A 24,604-nucleotide genomic window follows, 5' to 3' on the forward strand; every position below is an offset into this window, starting at 1 on the left:
TATGTTGAAGTAAAAGATTTTCCGGGATGTATCATTTCTAGCAGTCGATTGCACTTGCCAGAAGACTTGATGCAATTGACGGAACTGTTGAAATTCTTCTGCGAATGCACTTGTGTTACGTAAGGAGACTGTTCGTTCGTGAAATTCACCAGTGTACTAGAATAGGTGCTGGAAACGATGCGAGATAATTAAAAGCGAGCAATAAAATTATCGTACGGCAGTACAGTAAGATTTGTAATAAGACGCGATATTCGAAGCAGAATCCTTTGCATTTCCACGTGTTTAATTGAATGTAATGATTTTAATTGAATTTTAATTGAATGTCTTGCTTGACGCATATCGAGAAAGATATAATAGAACGATAGAAGAACAAAAGAGCTGCAAGAAGAAACACAGTTAGAGATAAGACCGAATAAATAAACATGTGTTAAATATGAAAAAGATATGAATGTAATTTTATATGAGGTTTATGCGTTACTATTTTGAAGGCTTTTTTTCAATTCTTAAATTATCAATTATAACAATATTGTCCATTTTGAAATGTGTGTAACTGCACTGAGAAAAAAATGTAATTGATCTTACGAAATGTTTTGTCACGGGCTACCAACAAAATATATACTTATTTCAACAAGTTATATATTGAATCAAATATATAATTGTTGGATTATAATTCTCATATGTGTGATTACACATCCATATCCATAATCCAAGAACTACATATTTGTTTCAATATATAACTTGTTGAAATAAGTATATATTTTGTTGGCAGCCCGTGACAAAACATTTCGTAAGATCAATTACATTTTTTCTCAGTGTGTGCATAAAATTACAATACTTGAAAAACGAGAAGAAATTTCATTAATTGTATAACAATTTTTCAATTATTATTTAACAAGGCAACTTCTTAAGATTCAGTTATGAATATGAAATAATAACAGATTCGATCGAAAACAGTTGCAATAAATTTGATTCAAGAGCTTGAACATCGCAAATATTGTGATGTACAATTATTATATAACATTTAATTAGACTCATTGTCAGTTAGGAAAACCGAGTATTTCTATTGACCAACAACGATACATTCATTTATTGGATAAATGGAGCTATTTTATTAAAAGCATACAACAAATAATTGCATTTCTCCGCATTGTATCGGCTTTTTCCTACAGGCATACGGCGCGTGGTATTGCATTTTACGACATTCTTCGAATACTGCCTCGAGTAGCTGTAACAATAACGCGAAACGACAAAACCGACGGTGTTCATGACGATCATTGCGGGGAACCCTGATTTTCGTAATGCAAATTTATGTACTTCGGTCGTTCAAATGATCGCATATTTTTGCAACGGATAATGAACGTGGAGATTATTCTATAGAAAGGACCGCACCAGCACGTGCGAAGCAGGCGGACGAAGTTGTATTTTTATGAACGTCTTAATAAGCAAGACATTATGTATGCGAATAACATTTTATTGTCGGGTGTAGCGCCTATACCGCTGAGGAAATGTCGAATACGCGTGCGAAATTCGTACGTGTAACACCTGCAAATGGCCCGGAAACGTACCACCTAGTTATTTCTCAGCTCACTATTCGTCTATATATACGTCGTTATGCGTGACGAATGCATAAATAATTATTATAAAAAATTGCTGGCATATAATTATTTTACTCATTTATTATACTATAAAATACTTTGAAATATTCATTCTATAAAATTCTATGCTATCTTTTGAAACATAAAAGTTAAATCTCAAGAAGTATTTTTCTTAGGATTACTAAATTGTGATAAAATTCACAAATGTTAAAAATTTCTTTAAGTGTAAAATACATAGGTAGTTATTACATTTTTTGTATAATTCAAGATACGTTCTCGTAAGTTATATTTGATTAAAAATTAGATGCAGTATTAGATTTTAGATTTCAAGATACACTCGATAAAATACCGAGGACAACGCATCGATCGTTATTGGTTGATAGACTGGCGAGTCTACAGAGAATTACTGATCGGCGTGCATGCATACTCAATTGAGTGCGACACAATATTCCTTGTTATGAATTTCGATGAGAATAAGTCCATATTCAGTTGCCTGATAATAATCTGATACATATTTATGATAGATTTAATAGATTCGGAAATACTAGCTTATTATGCTTTCTCTAAAACATATTTGTAAATGAAAGTATTTAATTAAAAAACTTAAGTATTTAATTAAGTAAATTAAAATAAAAGTGAAAGTATATGTAATCTAAATTGCAGTAAGTTTATAATATCTAATATTTATACATATATTTTATCTTATTCCGAATAGATTGTCAGAATAAAACTAAATTAAAGTTACATTGTTAATAATGTGTATCACACATACGCGTACACGCTATGTATGTAATTCACGTAAATTTTCAATTTCATTGAAACGTTTCTTTTGAAAGACATTTTTCTTTAAAGAGATTTTTTCTCATAACTAATTTCAATAAATTGTTCAGCGATATCTTCACATACAATGAAACTACGTATAAATATCACTCCTCGAATAAGAATTATCATCAGGCTCTCAAGTGTAATCAGCTGACATGTGATCGAACTTCGTCATAGCAACGTGCCGTCAGTGACATCGTAGCCTCCAGTTTAATCGGATGATTATTCTGAGATCATTCTTACGGCTGATGTGTCGGACCAGACGGCAATATACTCGTACATATATAAGCGCACGGTTGTAACTGGCTCAAGCCAGACCGGCTGTTCTCCTTTCCAGACCTCTTCTTTATCCTTTTGAGAATCACTTTCCTCGCAGTTTGGTTTTTATTCCGTTAATTTCTGGAACGTCGCAGAACCGCTTTTGCCGAGTCTTAATCTCTTTAATGTTGGATAATCGGCTGTTCCGCGAATACGCGCAAGCAAGACGTTCGCGGTGGATCTCCCACGTTTCCGCCGAAACTTTCCTGCTCGTTCCTTAATTCAATCGACGTACAATAGCCCATTTCTTGGAGCCATCTGCCGAAGCGAACGTTAAATAACAGCTTCGTCCTCGTGGAGGCCAGAGTCGACAAGAGATTCACAGAAACGCGAAGCTTTTGCCGTCTACATCGTAACGCAATCATTTACGTAGATGACGAGCATTTTGTGGTCAACGCTTCTTAGTGTTATATAAATTATAAAACCGTGCGATTGCACGATGCATACTTATTCATGTTTAGAATACGAATTTTCGCCTGTTACATCATCGCCTCATTCGGCCGTTTCGCTCGTGAATTGCCTAATCACGCGCTGTCATAAAATCCTAGCTCATCATTAACGCGCTTCAGACACCAAGTTTGAATGACGAGGACAACGACTTCAAAATTTGATGACGAGCGATTCAGCGATATCCAGTTTGCCTCGTGTATAAATAATGTCCCTGCCGATACACACGTACGGCCTTACTGCGATCCGAATACAGTTCCACGTACTCCCGTTTGAATACGTAATTTTACAGCTTCTTGAATACGCGTATATTGTCGCGCTACGTGTCTGCATACAGATGCAATTGCTTATCTGCCTCTAATCTCGTGATTCACATGGATGTACGTACACGCAATTTTTGTAAGTGCTGATCGGGAATACTCAGTGTTTAGTAATCATTTAGTGGTGAGTATTTCGCATTTGGTTTAGCAGATTCATAAAAGCTATTGAACAATATTTAATGAATATTTGAAGATTGATCCTGAACTATTAACCCTGGAAATTTAAAGTGCTAATGGATTCATTAAAACTTCGAAGTCGGCAAGCTGAATGCATTCTTTCTACGCGGTAGTTAATGTATATTCTTGTGAAGATAGTGAATAAAATTTGTGTTAATCGCTTATTAATTTATATATATATATATATATACACTACATCGTGCTTCATTTTAATTTGGCATTTCAATTGAACTATACATGCCTTCGATTTTACTGAAAATTATTTAAGGAATATGCGCAATTACATTTAGTCCGCGAATTGTATAATGATGATTTAAAGTGCTGTTTTTGTATCAATTACAAATGACTTCATGTACTGTCTCCATATTGTAGACCAAACGGTACTGTATTGCTTTGCTGCAGATCCGCTCGCGTTGACAAATCGGTTGGCCAATATCCAACTTGTACTCGACCATTGTACCTCACCGCGATTTTTCCTCGTTACTGTCGTAGGTGCGACATTGCTGAGATCAGTCTTTTGGAATGTGGTTTTAATCGCTAATTACTCTCGAAGAGCTGGTCTTAATGAAAGTCAGACTAGAATAGACGATTGCGCAGCAATTCGGCGTCGCCAGATATCGCGCCGTAACGACGCAATGGTCATTCAGATAACAGTAATTGTTTCCTGTTTAAATATCACGTTGCAGACATTCGTTTTTTTCCTTACGAAACTCGGCGAGAAATTAGCGCACCTCGAATACATTGCATCGCACGAAGTCGAGCAATATTATGACCGAGATTTTAACGACTTATGTTTTAATAAGATGTCGAGAAAATTATCATTCTTCGTGAAGATATTGCTGCAGTACTACTAATGCATTTTATAATACTTTGGAGCACGGATAGCTGAAACTATCTGGAAATAGCTGGAGTTTCGTTGTATTTTCGCTTCTTTGTTGAAATTTGCTACTTAACTCCAGTCTGCCGGAGATGGACAATTTGTTCGCTGATGACTTCAAACATTCGTGCAATAATTGCCGCTTAGTACTAGTGAGAAAGTACGTTTCTTTCTTACAGTATTTTCAAAGTAACTAAAAAGGATAGATATATGTTAATCAGTAAAATGTTTTTCATTAGAATGTAAAGTATTATAGAGACAAATTTAATGCTAAAAAATGCGCAAAAGTTGGAATTTTCTCTACTGTGAGGAACAAAAACATGTCTCTCAAAATATAAACTTTTTCGCGTTGATCCGAGATATAGAAAAAGGTACAACTTTCGATGCTCGGATACGATAAATCACTTGAATCAAGAGTTTAGAGTTTAGTTTTGTATATCTTAACATTATGGTCGATAAATCAAGTATGAAGAGAGCGGGTTTTTATACAATTTAACACGATAGGTGGAAGAAAAGGGAAGGTAAAATCTCGTTCAGTATCGAGCGTTGTAGTTTATGCTCGCTTTTACGATGCTTGCTCTCTCGTGTTTACAGGAACTCCTCCTCTCGGGAAAGAAAGTGTATTCTTCTGAGTGTTGTGAGTCTCGACCATCAAGTTATATTCACTGCGGCAATTCCGAACACGGAACGGAGACGAGTATGTGCACAACCGCTATGTTTCATAAGGGAAACAATTCTATATTCTGTTTTCTGTGGACGTCTGCGTAGGAATAAAAGTTTCCGTTCCGTGACATCTTGGTAAGAATGCAACCCCTTTCAAGCTGCATGTGTAACAATATTTTTGTCTAATTTCGCATTATCATATCCCTGAGAGAGACATCGCTGTCTGTATGATATTATTATGAACATCACGTACCGCACAAGGCAAACGCTCCATGAATTACAAATTCGTAAAACGTACACGACATGAAGGACAGCGATTTGATGACCATGTATTTAACAAGAAGGAAATGAGGTTGCGACGCACTTTGTCAAATATTCCGCGTATTAACTTTTATAATCAAATAATAAATAATAAACTTTTATAATCGTGATAAAGCTTTCAACAAGAAAGCACGATTTACGCTTTTACAATTATCAATATAGATATATCCAAAATATCGTTACGAATAATTTCGTAATTTGAACGTAATTCAATTATCTCTTTCTCGTTATATCATGATTCGCCATTTAATAGTGCTAGTCCATAAAAGTTTGTCGAGAAGTTCTGCCTCCCGTCTTACTTGGCCCGTCTTACTAGACATGTTCAAGCGTCAAACACAGAAAGTTTGGTCGATTGTTGGAGACGCTCACATCGATGGCGTATCAAGGGACCTCGTTAATAATTGTTTAGGATAGATCTCCATTAACGTGATCCTGCTATAGAGACATGTACATGTCCGGGATATTCGGATTAATGAACTGTTCACAAAGCCGACATTACGGTCAGCTACATGGCGCGCGTTATTGGATATTTCGGCTATCGTTTATCTGGTCTAAAGATCAAAGTGCACATTTCATTTAGGCATGTGCCGAGCCAAACCGCGACATGGCGACCCTGATTTTACACGTATCTATGTTAGTTTCCTACAACCTCTATAAACATTTTGTGGATCAGACAGAAATTATTTAATGAAAAATTTTTTAATGAAAAATTTATGTCTCGCAATACAACACGATAAAAAGCGAAAAATTTTTTTAATTGGTGAAATTGATGATATGAGATAATACATATGGCTGTGAATTATAATTGAATAAATAATATTTAATTGAAAATAAATAATATAATTGAATAATAATATTTAATTTTTAAGCAACATGTTTGCTTTTAAAACATGTGCATTTGATAGATACACGATACATTAATTTATAAAAATATTATTTAAATGTCGAGTATTGCACTTATGTTTTTCATTAATTGGATTGCGTTTATTTGTAAATATTTTATGTTACTGAAATAATGTTCAAAATTATTATTGCTGCTCTTTTGAATGAGAAAACATCAATAATAATGTACTTGCGCGTTTAAATAATAAAACCGTTAATTCGAGCGCACGCTCGCTGTATTAGATTAAGGCAAAACAGACAACGTACATCGCATAAAAAGCTTCCGCGAATTACATCGTGTACAAATCGGATACCCGATTTGTGATAATAATATATAATAATGACTGGAAAACGGAGTGCTGCCGATAATCGTTTGCATAATTTGGCAATTCGATATTAGCGCAACGCTAACGACGATCATCCGTTATGCTCGTTCCGCCAGAGAAATTCCATGGAAAATATTGCTATCATTAACGGGGGCGCGAATTAAAGTTTCAATGCCCACGAGATTCTCTCGGTTTCGTGGAATCTCATGGAGAATGCCGCGAGGATCCGATGTCCTCCGCGTTACCGGTAATTAGCCAAGATACCGAACGGAAGCGTCGAGCAATTTCAGCCAATTGGAACGACAAACGCCGTCGCGGTTGAGTCAAGCGTTTCGCGCGTTATGGAACGGCGCTCTGTACTATGCACAGTTAATATCGGTCATTTGATACTGCAACGAGGCACCGGCTCACGCGTTTTCAACCGCGCGGATTCTTTCCGTTAATTTCTCCCGCCATCAACAGGAAACTTGCCCGCCTCGGGAATAAAGATCGCTCGCGCGATTATGGGCGCTCGGCAGAAAATCCAATTCTTATAATTTTTTATAAAATGCTTCATTGGCGGTTGTTGTGCATCGAGCGATATCAATAGCTTCAATGTAGGCGTGAAGAAACTCAGAAAAAATGTCATATTTCTTTCTCTGAAATATTTCGATCTTAAAACTGGGTAATTGGAAGATGTATGTTTAACATAATCAAGAATGAATTTTCTGAACGCGAATACTTTTAATGTTACGTTAGTTATAGCATATATGGAGCATGTCGCATAATCGCAATTTCTTTTCGCGTGATTAAATGCGAATTAAATGCTAATTCACCGCAAGGATCACCGTTAAGTCGAGAATTTGCGTTCATCGGCCATCCATTATCGTTCGGTGGACGGACAGGCACAGTTGAACGCTTATTGTCATTTTAATCGATACATTTCTCCTTAAACGATCACGAACGACTTGGCAGACGTGCCAAGATCCGCCACGACGAGCCGATAGCACACGTCCGGACTTCAACGACGGATTGTGACCCACCATCGATAAGGCAATTCCGTAGGAAGCGAAAGGCCTAAGGAAGCCTTCTTCCTGTGGCCATAAAGACCGCGCTATTTCGTCGCCGCACATATGTACATACACGACTGGATCCATAATACTTGCGGGACCATTGAATATTCCGCGCGACCCAGATAGATCGAGACAGCGTGTGTATGTTCCACCCAGGTCAAACGCGCCCTTTTGTGATCCTCGAAATCTATCCTGCTTTGCCTACTCGTGGAGACGTGCGCTCACTCGGACGACTCGAATAGCAAAAGCCCGTGCGAGGAACGATCCGGATACGGCAGACATTTTATTGCGGCACAAAGACGCTACTTCACATTGCCCGAGCTCGGGGTCGCAGCAAAGTCTCGAAAAGTTTCGGGTTACGGGTAAGCCGACACGGCCCGTTGATTTACGCTCGCTCGGTCGCTCGCTCGCAGGTCACTTTCGTCATTTATCATTTTCACCATGCGCGATATTCTGCATATGTGCAACATTCGTCACACACATTCCCCAATAATTCGTATAACAGATTTTTTTGTAATATTACGTATGACTGCAGTGACTGTAGTAGATTGCGTTCAAACTAAGATAATAAAATATTAAAATAAAAATTGACGACATAACGAGAATAATTTTTGTCGAAATAAACTGCATAACGAATAGCTTTCTTTGGTCGTGCCTTCTTTCACAGGATACATAGTGTAAGATTTCGAGTATCCCAAGACAAGGGATACAGAACAAGATCCCTTGATGCGATTTGTGAAATACTTACCCTCGTTACAAGAAATATTTCATTGTAACTTGTGAAACATTAGAAAATAAATTTGTATATTCTGTATCCTTATGGAGAATATGAATCTTATTATATGGCCATTTTAGTATTATCATGAATTACCTTTTTTCGCCAAAATTATTTATATTTAATTTTTTTTCGATAAGTTGTAATAATAAAGTAGTAAAATAGTTATAGATCTTACAAAAAAGCAAATGCTGAAACAACTTTCCTTTTTTTATGGAACGCGAGGACTGATCTCGCGCGCTGCTTTATTCGAACGGCTTTTATGTATGAAATCGCACGTAGAACTTTCTTCGCGGTATTTTTTAGCGGGACACGTTTTCCAACCGGAACGAATGCGGTAAGGCAAAATATTGATGCGGCCTGTTGAATGAGATCAGCTGATAGTCGAAGGACTCACCGAAAACTGGAGCAAGGATGGATGACCCAGTGACCCGCGGCCTTTTGCCTGATTCGTTCCTTCATGAGCGCCTTCTTGCTACCAAACAACTTCATGGCCAGCTTGTTGTCTGTTGGCTGGAACAGGGCCTGAAGTTGATTTTTCAGGAAGCTCTGCTTGACCTCCTGGCCCGGGAGACCCGGGCCTGGCTCCTCCTTCGGGGTCCCATAAAGGGAGACGTCGTCCACCCCGAAGTGGACCTTTCCGCTACCCTTGTAATTCATCTCGTTGCCTGCAACACCATCACGATCATGCAAGTCAGTGCCGGCGATCGCTGCACCCGTCCGATATTCCGCAACTTTTATCGTCATCCGATAGTGCCCGCAAAAATCTCACACCGTTCGATAAACCCGAATCGAGCCTGTACGCGATAACAGGGTGGCGCACGAGGCATAAATTGAGGATTGTCCACAACTATAACCGCACTTGTAAACTCGCGACACGATAGCGCCAACACGTATGGCTTAACGTCGTCGCCTGGATCAGCTTTATAGCTCACGAAGTAGACGAAAATCGCTTTGTGTAAATTTTACGGGACTTCCTAGGGGCTTATAAAATCGCGGTGACGAGTTACCTTTATCGTTTGGTTCTCCGCTGCTCTGAAAAGCGTTAATTGTTTACAGTCTGATAGCTTCGAATGGCGGACTTGATAGCGCACGGTCAGATTTTACGTTATCACTTTGTGTATCATTTACTCCTTTACAGTATTCTATTTTGACGACCCAAGTGTCTTTCCGCATTTTAAACAAACTTCCTCTCTCGGAGCTACTCATATTAAACACGTCTGAATTATTTGTGAATAAATTTCTCAGTTTTGTCTGTTAACTGTGTAATTTTAATTCATTTCAGTGTTTCATTTTAATTATAAACATTATTTTAAAATGAACACATTAAATTAAAATGAGATTACATATGATGTAATTTTTTTTCTCTAAATACTTACATATTTACATGATATTCTTCAATATTGTATAATCCACTGATTTTAAAATTCACAATATTCTATGTACCTTTATTTTAATATGTAATTTCATATTTTTTAATTTCTACTAACTTTGCCGGTTTTCTTTTCTTTCCCTCAAAAAAGTTACAACAACGATTAGCAACAAGATCGTTGAACGTTATGATTCCGTAACACTCACCGAATTTACATGAATTAGGAACGTTCCATAACGTACAGGCGGTAGTAAGTTCATCGCAGGATCTTGTCCAAGCAACAATATTGTCCAACTTCGTACCATTCTGCGGCGAATTGACGCTCTGTTGTAACAATGGCTTCTCCTGCGTCGCGGAAGCGAATCCTCCTTCGTCGACATGGATCGCCATGACAAGATCAGACGTAAACCAAGCGAAACGGAGTATTGCGTTGACCCGGTCGTGATACCACACAAGAATCACTAAACTAACGGAGCAAGAACATGGTGGAGAAGCGCGAGAAGAGACGTGTTTCTACTGACCGGTTTTAGTCGGACGACCGAGTACATATGCCCGTTTCTTTTTTCTCTTTTGCATCTGTTGGTACATGTTAATCCCCGGACGCTCCACCATAATCTCCGTCAATGCATGTATATACACAGAGCGGCGCAAGAGATCCGATATCACGATTTATGACGTCTGAGACAATTGAATGCATTTTTTAAACCGTGATCGACAGAAAAAAGGAAGATTGCAATTGGTAATGCATCATACGAATGAGGAATTTCGTATTTGTAGGTATCTGTGTTATTTTGATCGGATGAGACTCGAATCACTACGATAATCCCGATGCTGATATATTTTCGTGTTTCCAATATTTTAAATATTGAAAAAGTTGAAAATCTTTGTATTTATCTATTATCGTGTCTCTCGTGGAAATACGTTTGTTCATTATTATTAAAAAAATTTTATAATCACGATATCAGAGATTTTTCTGAATTTTCCCGTGTTTCCAGCGTGTTTCCATAATGTTTCAAAGACTAAAATCCCGAACGATTTACATTTATGTACGTGCTTTCGCGATGCATAAAACCACGGTACATACTGCGTTATTGCTGCAAAGTGATTGATGTATTGTATTATTTTAATAGACACTTGAATACAATCCATTGAGCGCTTATATTTGCGAAATATTGAAAACCTCTAATGTATTATATATTGCATGCTTCAATATCTGGTTTTGTTCTCGTATATTTTCCATTTCTGCAGAACACTTGCCGCGTTTATATGTAGCGAATACCTATTGTATCATACAGTCTCTCAAAACAGAAAGATGAGGTATTCATAAATTACATTCTGATGCAGAAAACATAGCATTGAATTTGCATCGAATTCGTATACACGGCATAAAGCTGCCGTTAAAACTTCCATATATTATTGTCGGTTGCAAATGTATGTAAGAATTAAATGACACTTCAAATAATCTCCGAAGAATAATTTTGATATGGTAATCATCTCTTATACATATGCAGCATTGTATATTTATGAAGAATCTTACAATATGCATAGTTTCCCTCGGAGTCTCGCATATATTTATTATGTTATGTGCTACGAGTTTGATTTGGATATTATATATCATTTATTAGTATAATTCCCCGCTTTGCACTTAAATCATCTCCTCATTAAACGTAATGCATTTCTTTTCCCACTGTCATCAACTGTATCGGATACATTTCATCAGCATACACGTCATATTGCTTGCTTTTGCATATTGCGCGCAGTAGACAATACATTCATTACGCATGTATACACATGCGTGTTATGCAGATCCGATTAATGATTAATGAAATTTCTCCGAAAACACCACAATGCGGCAATCGTATGCGGCAATCTGCCCATGGGAAAGGGTTTCTAATTTGATTATTAGTATTCTGATTTGGTCGTGCGGCTCAGTAGCATGCGCCGCATCATCGCGCAGTAAAGATATTATTTTTAATTAAATCATCGATCCGATATCGATTGAAAGCGCATAATTTCACTGCCAGCGATTTCGCGAGTCGTAACGTTAGAACGTGGCCACTATTACGGGCGCATTCGATATTACGGTAACAATAACGACACGCAGCTCGCACGGTGTTATCACCGCCGCATGATTTATTCCCGTCGTTGAAGCGATATCGCTTTACTACGGCATATCATTACAGCCGTCATTCTTATTCGTTTTTCTGATACTGATATTTGGGAAGTTTGCCGGTACGAGAGCTTTAAACTCTTTGCCAAAATTTATTCCGCGTCGTACAACGTGAAATCGTTTCTATCGTCTATTCAAACGTTCATTATAATAATTATACCATCGTTCATAAATAATGTACGTTGATGCATGAATAAGTAATGACATGTATCGTTATCTATCAAATATACCGTAAACTATATTTACTTGCAGCTTCTTTCTAGAACCATGTGAAATGTGCTCGTGTGTTCAGGCGTGTCGGACTTATAATTCGTGTGCCGTTGTAATCAATCAAGATATCTGGTTCTGGAATAATTACCGCTATTTACACTTTCTACATGGGAGACAGTTATAGTTTCATCAGGACAGCAATAGAACAGCACAGAATAGTAAAAGCAGTTTGCAGATTTTAATCACGAATAACTATGCTTCCCGTAACAAATCTTTAATTATATGTGGCGACAATGCAAATGTCATACCCGCAATGCGCATTGTCTTCAGCACATCCGAGAGAGGAAGGTCTAAGTTGTAATTATGAGTTGTTATCGAGTTATAACTTAAAAAACTAACCGAACTCGATACCGAGATATACCAACGGCTTACCTGTGTCGCCCAGGAAATCAGTGATGAGCAGAGTCTCGTCGTCTAGAGCAGTGACGAGGCTGTCCGTGCAAGTGTTGGTGTTCTCGATGCTGATCTTGATGCTGTCATCTTTGTTGAGCCGTGGATGATTGTTCGCGGCGGGGTTGTTACCGGCGAGGCAGTTGTTGTTGCCGACCTGCTGCTGGCCGAGGTGGTGATGGGGAGAGCGCACGGATTCGGTGCTGCTGGTGTGCAAACTCACCCCCGTGGTCGCCCTTCCGTTCACCAGCCGTAGACTCGGTGCCCGTCGACCTCCGCCACCGCCTCCTCCTCCGCCGCCACCGGCGCCGGTCACAGAACGGCCGCCGCCACCGCCGCCGCCCTCGCCCTCCCTGCAACAGATCGTTCGTCATTCCAGGGGGTGGTTTTCCTTAATCTTTTTCTTCGTTGCAAGCGGTTTTAGATTCTGGACAGACATCTCGCGAACTTTCACGGAAGCGATCGCCTGTTGATCTTGAATTATAAAGGATTTGTGCGGTAACAAAAATGTTTGACGTGAACGTTCGGCGACGTTCCTCAATGAAACAATAAAAGAATTTTTTTTTCGTGAAAGCTCGATCGACCGCTATATTCTGCTGGCTCTCAAAGGAAGAGGCTACGAATAGCGGAGGTAACACCTCGTCGTTGCATGCGGAATACATCAAAGTCCGATTGGAATTGGAGCAACGACGCGGCGCAGTGCAGTACCGCGTGAAGTGATTTTTGCTGCTGGTATATACATTATTATGGAAATATTCACAGTGGCGTTTGGTATGTAGCATGGCAATGCGTTGCAACAATCAATGGTCGCGGCACGCTTCCATATATTTTTCGAAGCGATTTTAAAGTTTCAAGACATGTAAACATTTAAATTTTACCTTTTTTTATTTTAAGAGATATGAGCCTGTTATTATTAAATTACGTATGAGATAAATTAATGTTCTATGCTACTTCAATCATTGAAGGTAATACATCGTGGAGTTTTGAACTTTTTAACTCGTGATAAGAAATATTCGTGTCGAGATGTAATCAAGTTTTCCAAAGATTTCTGAAGAAAGTATAACGTGAATTACGGTACGTCATGTTCGTCAAAAAAGACATTTGGGAGAAAGTTTGGAAGAAGATCTAATGGTCAATTACGCGTCACGTCGATCGCTGGTATCGACAGCTCGTTCGACATGAAATCTGATATAGTAATGACAGTAATGCGTTTTCATACTGTGATGTTCAAGTACTCATCAGCTCACGAATAAACGTGGCAGTATAAAATCGAGAACGGCAATAAATATTTTCTTTCGTGTATGGATGCGTATCGTTGTGCATCAGCAGTGGATTTTCACTGGCAGGCAAAACGGCGTTCGTTTCTCTCGCGTATTACAAATATACCGTGGATACCATGAATTTAAACGCGCGAGCACGACGTCGATCGCAGCTAAAGTACAACGTTATCGCTCTCTCACGCTTTACGCACATGACATAAATCTAACGCGTTCTCTCCGGGTGTGCCGAGATCAAATTGTGTTACTGAAATTGTTAGGAACTGCAGCTGACAGTAGAGCAGACCATCTACGTGACGATAACTTCGTCGATTCCGATACCGTACAGCGCATACAAACTCATTCATTCATTAAATGGCCATTGATAGACCGATAATCTTGCATTGCTTATGAAATTGTTATCTCTGTAAAACTGGATATCTCTGTAACATTAAATAAAGTAGAACAGCTCTTTTCAGATAAAATTAGCAGCTTGTAAAATTATCGGTGTTAATTAAACATTTCATAATTCGCGTTTACTGTAAGCTATTATGTCGATGTCGATTTTACACCAGATTAAAAATTCATATAATTAAGCACCTTTGCATGTTAATACTGCATTTCTTTTTTATCTAATTTTGCATATGTAATGGAGTGTTTTGAAATTATATGGTTTTGTTTATTAGACACTTGGGAATACAAGATATAAAGTATCCAATGACCAAATTGGTTCATTAGGCCAACCATTTCGGAGAGTGTGCTAGAAACAACACGAAACGAGATTTCACTATTTGTCGACAATTCTCACGGTCGTTAAATTACTTCTATCATAAATCCCAATGGCTCTCTCGCCGCATAAGTTTTATCGAGCACCACTCGTTTTATTCCCCCAGGCAATCACCGAAAATAATGCAATTTCCGCCAGCGGTGTACCGTACGGTGTATCAATCGCGGTCCGTCCGTCCGTCCGTCCGTCCGTCCGTGTGCCGTACGCGTTCCGTACGCGTTCCACGAAAGAAAAACAAATTGTCGGAAATTTTATAGCGTTGATCCAAAGCACGGCGAGATCCGGTCGCATATTAATTCACGCGCCGCGTCCGTGATAATTGCACGTTGACGAGCACATGCGCGCGTCAACGTGACGAGAAATAAACAAAAGGAAAAACCAAATATCAAATTCTGGATTTTACTCGCGCGATTCTACCACGATCCTAAAATTGAACCAACGTTTTCTCTGATTTGCACCACACAAGTGGACGTAAGTGGCTTACGATGCAGCAGCAACGGCGAATTACAGGTGATACTACAGCCGATGCGGGCACGTGGTGAGATTTGTCGAGGGCTAAGTTTCGCCGAGAGGGACCTGGCTCGACCACGGTACCATTGTGTGCACCGTCCATACATTCGTGCAATTGTGCACGTGTATCCGAAGCAACCTCTAGCCAACACTGGAATCTATTTTAAGAAACCGCTCCGCTGGGCGATGCGGTCGACCGCGGCAAAGAGCATTCGAGTCAAGATGTACGCGCCTCTCGCAAATCCATGACCGCCGCTGGAAAAACAGTGTCAAGGTTCGCTTTCGATCGTCGTATTTTTTTCAATTTGCCAAGCAGTACACGGACCGAGGAAACGACCCGACCCGGCGGCCATCCTTAACGAGATTGAATCATCGACACGTACATCCATGAATGCTTGATCCTGAATGAGCCGGATGTAACGAGTCTCGTGATGCCTGCTCTTCTTACAATTTAATTTTCATTAATGTATGTCACTTTACGATCACGGAAATTGCTCTTACTTTTTTATTTAATCCCGTTGCTTTAGGATCTTTGCTATAATTAAATTAAATTGATAATTTATACTACAGATTATACATATTCCATTATATCATGGAGCTGATATCTTATTTTCTTACAAAAATTTTATAGTTTAGTAGAGTGGACTAAAAATGTTTATGATGGATCTTTTCAGTCAATATGCGATAATACATTATTTTAGAGGCTTGAGACCTTCACATTTATTCATTTTAAAAAAAGTAGGAAATTGTTATTTATAGTAAGAAAAAACAAAGATTGCATACATCAAGATAGGTGTACAGATTTTCTTACAGCGTACTCTATACATTGATCTTGCAGTTTCGTGGCTCGACTTCAATTTATCATCAAAACGCAAATCGAATCGAAGGTAAATCAGTATCGACGTCGCATCTTGCTACGCTTCGTACCGATGAAATTTCTAATATGCAGCACGATCCTCTCTAATCGTGAAACATCCAAACCTAATTAAGATAGAACGTAGTTAAGATAGCAAGTAGTTATAAACACTTTAGTAATTAAGCAGTGTAGACTGCTGTATTTGCAACCGCGATATGGCAAATTGCAGTTCAAATAGCGTCAGTAAAACCACAGTATATAAGTTTTTGTACGTAACATTACATTGTCGTAAACAACGATTAGATAGTGCATATAAACCGGTTTGAATCAATCGTTTTTTGTCGCGGCTCATTAGAATGCTGTACTTATAACGCGATACTAACAGTATTATACGAAGCAGAAAAATTTATATTCGTATTTTTTTTCTTTTTTTGCCTTTATTGCCTCTCCTGCATCTCTATATTTTGTGATTACCGTGAATATCGTTCTGTTAACTGCATCTGATAAACCAGTGGCCTACGTGCTCGTATTACTAAACAGACATTATGCATATTAATAACATGGACAAAAAAGTCAAGTATAAGCTGGTAATATGGAAATTATATGAAACTATAATATATGAACATTTAATCTCGGAAAATAATTGTATTTGTCTTCAAGCAGATATTAAAGAAATCTCAATTAATTATTACGATTTGTCATAATGACTTTAATGATTAATCATAAAAGAAAATTAGATCTAACACAATATTTTAGACTTTAATTTATTGTATTAATTGCAAATAATATATCTTATTATTTATTTATTTTATGCGTATACATAAAATTGAGTAATGTACATGAACGCTTGCAAAAATTTATTTGTGTGTTTTATAGGTAATTATGTTCATAATTATATTTTTCGATTATGATTGTTTATGCTTGTACAAATATTTAAGTAGTTAATTGGTCTCGACGTGATGTGTCAAACATACGTTTAATAAGAAAACTCAAGCCTTTCCTTTCAACATGCATATTAGTGCTAAAAGTACATAATTAACACCTTCGTGCTAAAAATTACACTTTTTACGTAATTGCAGTTTTACAATATCTTAACGACGAATGTCTTTAATCTCTCATTTAATCGCGTCTCTTTAAACTTTATACTTTGTTACGTGATAGAAATAATACATAATGACATGTTATTAAAAATCTTTTTAATTTCTCAATAATTTTTTAATTAATCAATTATCGAAAACTGTAAAATCAACTTGAGGATTTCAGCGAACAACGGATTATTTAATTATACACTAGAAGCTTATTTTACTGTTCTAACAATGTGTATTCTTGAAACATTTTTATTGAACATTAAAAAGATTTTACTACTTTGCGTTTCCGATAGCGAATGTCCTCTTTTTTATGTGTCTGCACTCAACTTTCCGCCATCTCAGTCCGCAATGCACGTACATTTGTCCAACCCGGGGATCAATGTAATTCCGACTCAATGGTGCTCCGTAAAGTTCGAACATGTACTCTAGCGTCGTGTAACAAAAGAGTTTCATTGCCCAGTGAAAAACTATTATCGCCGTTACTGTCACCGTCGTAATGACTGAATCGATGGAGTAATTGACTGTAGTGTTCAATGCTGATTCCGCGTGTAGATAACTAGAGGCAATTACATTTATACAGATAGAAAGTTATATTTATATATTCCTTTTATTTCACATTTTTCTGTTTTTTGATCAATAAACTTTGAAATTGATCATGTGAGATAGTAGTTCGACCTGATATGTGTCAGAAATATCCTGTTCACGCCACTTCTTGGGATTGCGTGTCACACAACGTTAAATCGTCACATGCAGTGTATCTATCTCACTGACCGCGTAAAAATACTATATTGACGGTCATAACTTTTCATCGTTTCCTACTCAGAGAAATTCAGGAAAAGAAGAGATGCAACTGTCCCTATTTGCATACTTCTCAGTATCTATTATATCTGAGTACCTATTTTATATTCTGCTGTTAACACATAACTCGGTACTAAAGAGATATGCAAACTATTTTGGTTACATACATATGATCTTATATGAAACAAGTAACAAAAAATATAAACGATAGGTACACTGCATGTGGCAATGTCAACGTTGCGTGACACGCAATCCCAAGTATAAACTTATTTTCATTACTCTTTAATACCCTCAACGAAATCAGATTTATTCGTGATAAGTTGATCTGATCTGATAAAATAATCAACATCTTTCCAAACATAATTCATAATTTAGCCCATATATATATATATATATATATATACATATATATATATATATATATATAATAATTATTCTAAAGTGTTTAATGTGTTGTTTAATATGTAAGTGACATTTGTCACTTATAATGTAGCTTGTTGAAAGAGATCCAAAATTTTTGTGCGTAAAGCTGCATCGTAAGTCGAGCTTGAAAGCTCAAGCGACTTGAAATGAACAGAACGCTTTTCACATAGTACGTAAATATGCCCGCCGCGGCTCTCCGGCAATTTATAACTGCGAATTTATGCCGTTGGGACGTACAAACTCCTCGTCATAGCGCATTAAACGTTCCGCATATTAAACGCTCTGCCGCTTATGAGTAACAATATGGGCCCAAGTGGCATTAGTTAGGGAGAAAAACATTTAATGCAACCTTTCTTCTGCGGCTTTAAAACAGTTTCAAAAACGCGAAGAACAGTTACTTTCAACACTGAATAATTTTTAGGTCCATTTCCTCAATACGATACAAAACTAGTAGAAAAATTTCCCCCAAAAACCCCGAGAACTTATTTTTATAGCTCCTTTAGAAAAGTTACGTTATTTTTATATGCGATATACATTTTCAGGCAAAAGTTACATGTTTCGAAATTTTATTCTTATGAAATAAGCAAAATTCAATTAATATTATGTATGAAATGTGAGGTTCTGAATTTTTATTTTTTACATGCTTTTGCGAATACCTGACGCACGTCAGAGCGCACGTATTGTCGCCATATTCCCTCACACACATGAATTCGCTTAATAGGGTGCAACAATAGAGTGATTATGTTCGGTCGAGATGCACATGCCGCTTCTCACACCAGTCTCGTATACACGATGCTTACCTCAGAGTAATTTCAGAGCGATTAACAATTAAATCAACAATTAAAATGCATGTAAAGTTTCACAATAGCAGGAATAGATGACAGCGTCACGCAGCGAATGAGTGACATTGATTGAAGTGCAAAAAGTTATTTATCCTTCGTTATAAAAAAATAATCTGGATCGGAGAGAACTATCGCGCTGAAAACCTTTTCAATTTCAATTTTTTGCATATAATATCGCGTACCATTATGGTATTTGAGTTTCCAGACATGGTGCAAGTAAAAAGCGAGATATTTTAAAATGGATTTTATGATCAACATACAACAGCGATGTCGGAATATTATTGTAACTCGACTTTGTGGACGTGACACGGAAATGGGTTCCGGATGATATTGAAAACGTATTGGAATCATCCTGTTTCACGCACCGAGCATATGCCTGACACGTTTCCCGCCGGTGATGGACATGACAGGTTTCGCCTATTTGCTGATCGAATCGAGCAAGTCGAGATCAAAGGATCAACGACGGCGGCGACGCGGAGGGCGCAAAGTTTTCGTTATAAATTTGCAGCCTCGCTGCGCCCCGTTGCCAAAACTTTTAAGCCCCAAGTTTGTCTTATGGCGAATCGACGTGCGGTTTACTCGCTGCGCAATCCCTCGAGGTTTACGCCCTCAATTGCCAGAAAAAAAGCGAGCAGCGGGCTTTACTGACCCACTTACGTACGTCGATTCGTTTGAATTAGCCTAGGAATTAGCGGTATCTAGTTACACGCCTCGCGGAACTTGATTCGTACGCCGATTTTTCGGTTCGAAGGCATTCACGGCCACTTGCATCGGTACGCAACATATTATAACGATATTTAGTATACTTGTAGTGATAAGAAAGTGATGTTCGTGTATGCATAAGTATTCATGTGAAAAGTGAAAAGTAAGGATTAAATTTTATTATAATGTAATTATAATTATAATTATATACTATAATCTAATTTTTATTAAACTAAAGTATAGCAATCAGAGATATTCGTTGAGAGACAAAGTTATCTGTGTTTTTTAAGATATGTTAATACTTTTATGAATTAAAATTAAAACTAAAATTGAAGTATAACTCTATATAACTCTATTAAAAAATAGTATAGTATTAATACGGTTATTATTACTAATTATTTACCGTTAATTATTGTACTCATTACCGTTAATTAATACATAAAAATACCGTTCACGGAGTTGCATAAAAAAAGTTGTTTGTCATCATGAATATGCTAATTCGTTTCCAAGTTTTGAAAATATGCATATTCATCAGCTTTCACAGTTGATATAAACGGGATTCAATCTTCTACATTATGAAGAGAAGTTTTTCATTTATTAGCACATATGACGTTGAATCGAGTTTTATTTGTTCAGTATAATGTTACTGTGTAGGTTTGACCTTAAATGCTATAGCTACGGTATTTTACCAACGATATTTCATTTCTCGTTTATTTAGAAATGTTTAAAATGGGGATACCTCGTAGTTGCCCGTTTTTATGGACTTTCATTTTATGTGATAAAACAATATGCGGCATTTTTGTATACTACGATTTGTTTTAATCAATAATGTACCGGACACACATTTTGATTATGAAAACCGGTTTTGTAACGTCCTTCGACCTTGTTCGAATTTCGTTTGACAGATGAATCTTCGATGACACGACACTTTACCACAAACTGCAACGTTTCCAGGTCTCATAAATGTGATATTGATATACACTGAATTTATTTCATCACATGATGTATATTGATTGATTGATGGTAAAGATATATGGAACCATAAAATGAGACAAATAATATTTTATTAAGACAAATATTAAAGCAAGAAAGACTGCAGTGTTTACTTTTAGCTGTAATGTTCGTTTTTTTAAGTATTTTAAGTATTATATTTTATGTAAAATCTAAATATTAAATATTAACATTAAAAAGCCTAATGATGATAAATAAATGATAAATATGATAAATAAATTTTATTACTTATTAATTATTACTTTCAATTATAATTAATTCATCGTTTTCGTTAGCGTACGTGATTTTCTCGCGTGTATATCGAATATTGTGTACATACGCGCAATAGCATAAACACAAATTAAACACGCAATAACAATGCTTGCAGAATTTCTGCGAGTGAGCTGGGTCGAGCGCTTCTGCAAATATTCTAATACCGTACACGTGATATGTAGCTAAACTGACTAAACAAGCTTCATAAACTTTCTTAGTGTCAATATTCGTGAGTTGGACAATCAAGCCCGATAATTTGTTTGCTGCATCTCTCGCAAATGGCTCGCGTTGCATCTCTCTCTCTCTCTCTCTCATTCTCATTCTAATTCTCTCTCTTTGGCGTGTGTAAGCTGCAATCGAGCGAATGGCTTAGAATTTTGTGGAATTTCCGAGATATGTACCGCACAATGCTCCACACAAAGGTTTCGAAACCGACGTGCTATGGCCCACATATGATTTCCTTTGCCTCGCGTTACGAGATGCATTATATCCGTGGCTTTTTACCGATCACCCGCGAATGCGGTCTCAATTAAGCCACGTGAATCGGGCGGTCCGCAATGGCATCCAACCGTCAAATCGCGCGTCACGTTATTCGCTACGAGACGCGTTTCTTGCACACCCTCTATTGTGCACTTAAGCTTTTCTTCGTTTTGGCCTGTTGTTCAGTCATCGTCTCGATGCGCGAAATAGCATCTTGGCGTTAATTTCACTTTTTTCTAGAAATTTTGTTGCCAGTGCACATAATTGTCATACGCTAATCACAACCGTAACGAATAAAAATCACGATTATGGAAAAGTAAGATGCAGAAACTAAATTGTTGAGTCACAGTCGTGTGAAGAAAACTATGATATAATTGCAGGTTTTTTTATCGAATGTGACATTGAATGATCCATTAGCTAAATGTTACTTTATCGTAGCCGTCAAACCTCTTTTCTTTTTTGAGACTTGTTATAGTTTGACCAACAATATGTTATAGCTTGACCACAATATAACGAATCAGTGAATGGTATAATATATGTATACAATTTTAAGTTCATTAAATTATGCACATATGCGTATGCTATGTAGCGAGCGATTAATAATGTATTTATCAATATGTCCTGCTGATCATTAATCAATTTTCACAAATAGTTAATTTCACGCAATATTGCACGCAGTTATGTATGTAAACTTGGTAATAATACAAACAGATGTTCATGTATGTAAACTTCAATCTATATTAACTCTAAAGTTATGCCATTTTATAACAAATACTCAGAATAATTATCAGTCAGTATTAAATACTATATACGAAAATTCCTATAAATTGTAAATCACATGCCAGGGTTAAAAATCATAAATTAAAACATTCCAAAGCGCAGTCTGAATATTGCATGCGCGGCCGTGGTATATCCCTTTATAACACCGTGTGCACACATCAAAGGAAATGTAATATTTATAAAGAGCAATAAAAAAGCAGATAATTTCATGAAAGTTGCTTTTATTAACAGTCGTCCCGTGTATATGATCTCGCCGGTAACATTATTGGCACAAAGTAAATTTCTACTGGGTATTCATTTATCGTTGATGATAATAGGACAAAGCCAACTCCGATCGGAAATAGCCTTCTTTTTCAACTAAATTATCTATACGAGCACGCGAGCACCCCCGGGAAATATCTCGCGAAACTATTGGTTTCATCGGTCTTGCTGCCGATGCACGTAATTCCTATGCTTAAGCTTAATTGGCTGAACGTAAGTCCAGCACAATGCAGTTTTTCCAAAAATAATTATACCGAAAAATCGACAAGCTTCAACTATCTTCGCTGTATTAATTTTACATGCTTATTCTATTTTAATTAAGAATTATCTTTGTTGAATTCTTAAAGCAGCTAATGATTTTATTCTAATTAAGAATCAGAGAATACATAATTATATTTTCGAATTTCAAAGTATTTCGCGTTACAATATGAAAATCGAAAAAGGAAAATATAACTTTCATGTGTCACAATTACGATCTCAAATTCACACAAAGCGTTACCGAAACTGTTGCCGAAATATTAAAATTGGATTGTGCAGCTTTCGCGGCTGTTTCAATCGAGAAATAAAATGTACCTGGGAGCATACAGTTGCCAGTGTATTGTCATTGATTAAATCCCGGGATATTCGTGTCACACCTGTATTTCTCATTCGAATTCGTTGGGTCTTTCCCACTATCTCTCGGCCCTGATCACCGGAAAGAATGCTACGCGAGTGGCACTGTACATATGTACGTATGTGCGCGCATACGCGATGATGAAGATGCTTGAACGTGCTTGGAGACGTGTCGGTCCCAATGTCAGGGCGCTAATTAAAAGTGAACGTCTGGGCGAGCCGCGGAGACTTTTTCCCTTGTCTTCATCAACCAAAAACTTTCGCAGTCTCATACACGAAGCGGCGTCGCCGGTATCTCTTTGATTATCATTTGCCATAATTAATCATCACAGGTCTAATTACGACTTAGGAATTTAATAAGCATTTATTCAGCATAAATGTTCATTAGATAGCAGTTAAACTTCCATTTTTTTTGTATAATGCTATCGTAGCATTCGAGATTCTTTGCTTTATTGAGATAATTTATATTTTTCGTTCCTCATTATTTGTATCATCGATATCGCATGTGTTTTCAATTTACTTTTTCGATATTTTTATACTTTTCAAGAAAAACAAATGTTTTATTTGAGATCAGATTTGCACATTAAATAATTTCTGTCTAAATCATTACTAAACGAATAGTAAGTAAATAAGTAATCAGTAGCTAATGAGTGTGTTACGTTAGAATAAACAAATATTTTTGTGTAGCTGAGAAAGAGGAAACACGGTAAAGTACAATTGACAGATATAATAGCGACAATTTTTAAATCTATGCAAGTATTCACCGGTAGTGCGTGTTAATCGGTTTAAGCACGTTATCTTATCGTTCTCTGCGATTTAATCTGCTGCTTGCATCGTAGTCCGAATTGCACGAGCAACGATAAAATCAATATTTGCAATACGGATTAAGTGTTGGGAAGTGTTTATCGTGTGAATCTGAAAGGAATTTCTGCAGAGATCGTATTTACGATTTATTCTCGCATTTGTCGACGTTGCACGAAAAGCGGAAAGTCACGGTAAAGCGAGAAACTAAAACAATTATTAATAATACCACAAAAGGAAATGATATTTTCGGAGACATTGTGGTATCTCTTGCGAAGTAAATAGAGACGCCAGACAAAAATACAACAAATATACATTTAACTTAAAATTAAGTATGAGTTTGAGAAAACTCTAATTACACCACATTG

General features: G+C 37.1%; 1 protein-coding gene across 12 annotated transcripts in view; it reads right to left on the bottom strand.

The window, feature by feature from the left end:
• Positions 1–13,068, bottom strand: part of LOC105281654 (potassium/sodium hyperpolarization-activated cyclic nucleotide-gated channel 2) — a 61,273-nt gene extending 48,205 nt beyond the window's left edge. For 2 of the 12 annotated variants that reach the window (XM_020032379.2, XM_020032380.2), the window contains exon 1: positions 8,973–12,728. In XM_020032379.2, coding sequence (XP_019887938.1) covers positions 8,973–9,322 — 350 coding nt within the window. In that variant the 5' untranslated portion in view covers positions 9,323–12,728. Of the gene's footprint in view, positions 1–8,972; positions 12,735–12,759 lie in introns of those variants that run through there. The other 10 variants (XM_020032381.2, XM_020032382.2, XM_026967936.1 and 7 more) reach the window with 9 other exon arrangements.
• Positions 13,069–24,604: the final 11,536 nt, after the last annotated feature.

This window comes from Ooceraea biroi, chromosome 2 (genome assembly GCF_003672135.1).
Source record: "Ooceraea biroi isolate clonal line C1 chromosome 2, Obir_v5.4, whole genome shotgun sequence".
In the NCBI taxonomy this organism is placed as follows: domain Eukaryota; kingdom Metazoa; phylum Arthropoda; class Insecta; order Hymenoptera; family Formicidae; genus Ooceraea; species Ooceraea biroi.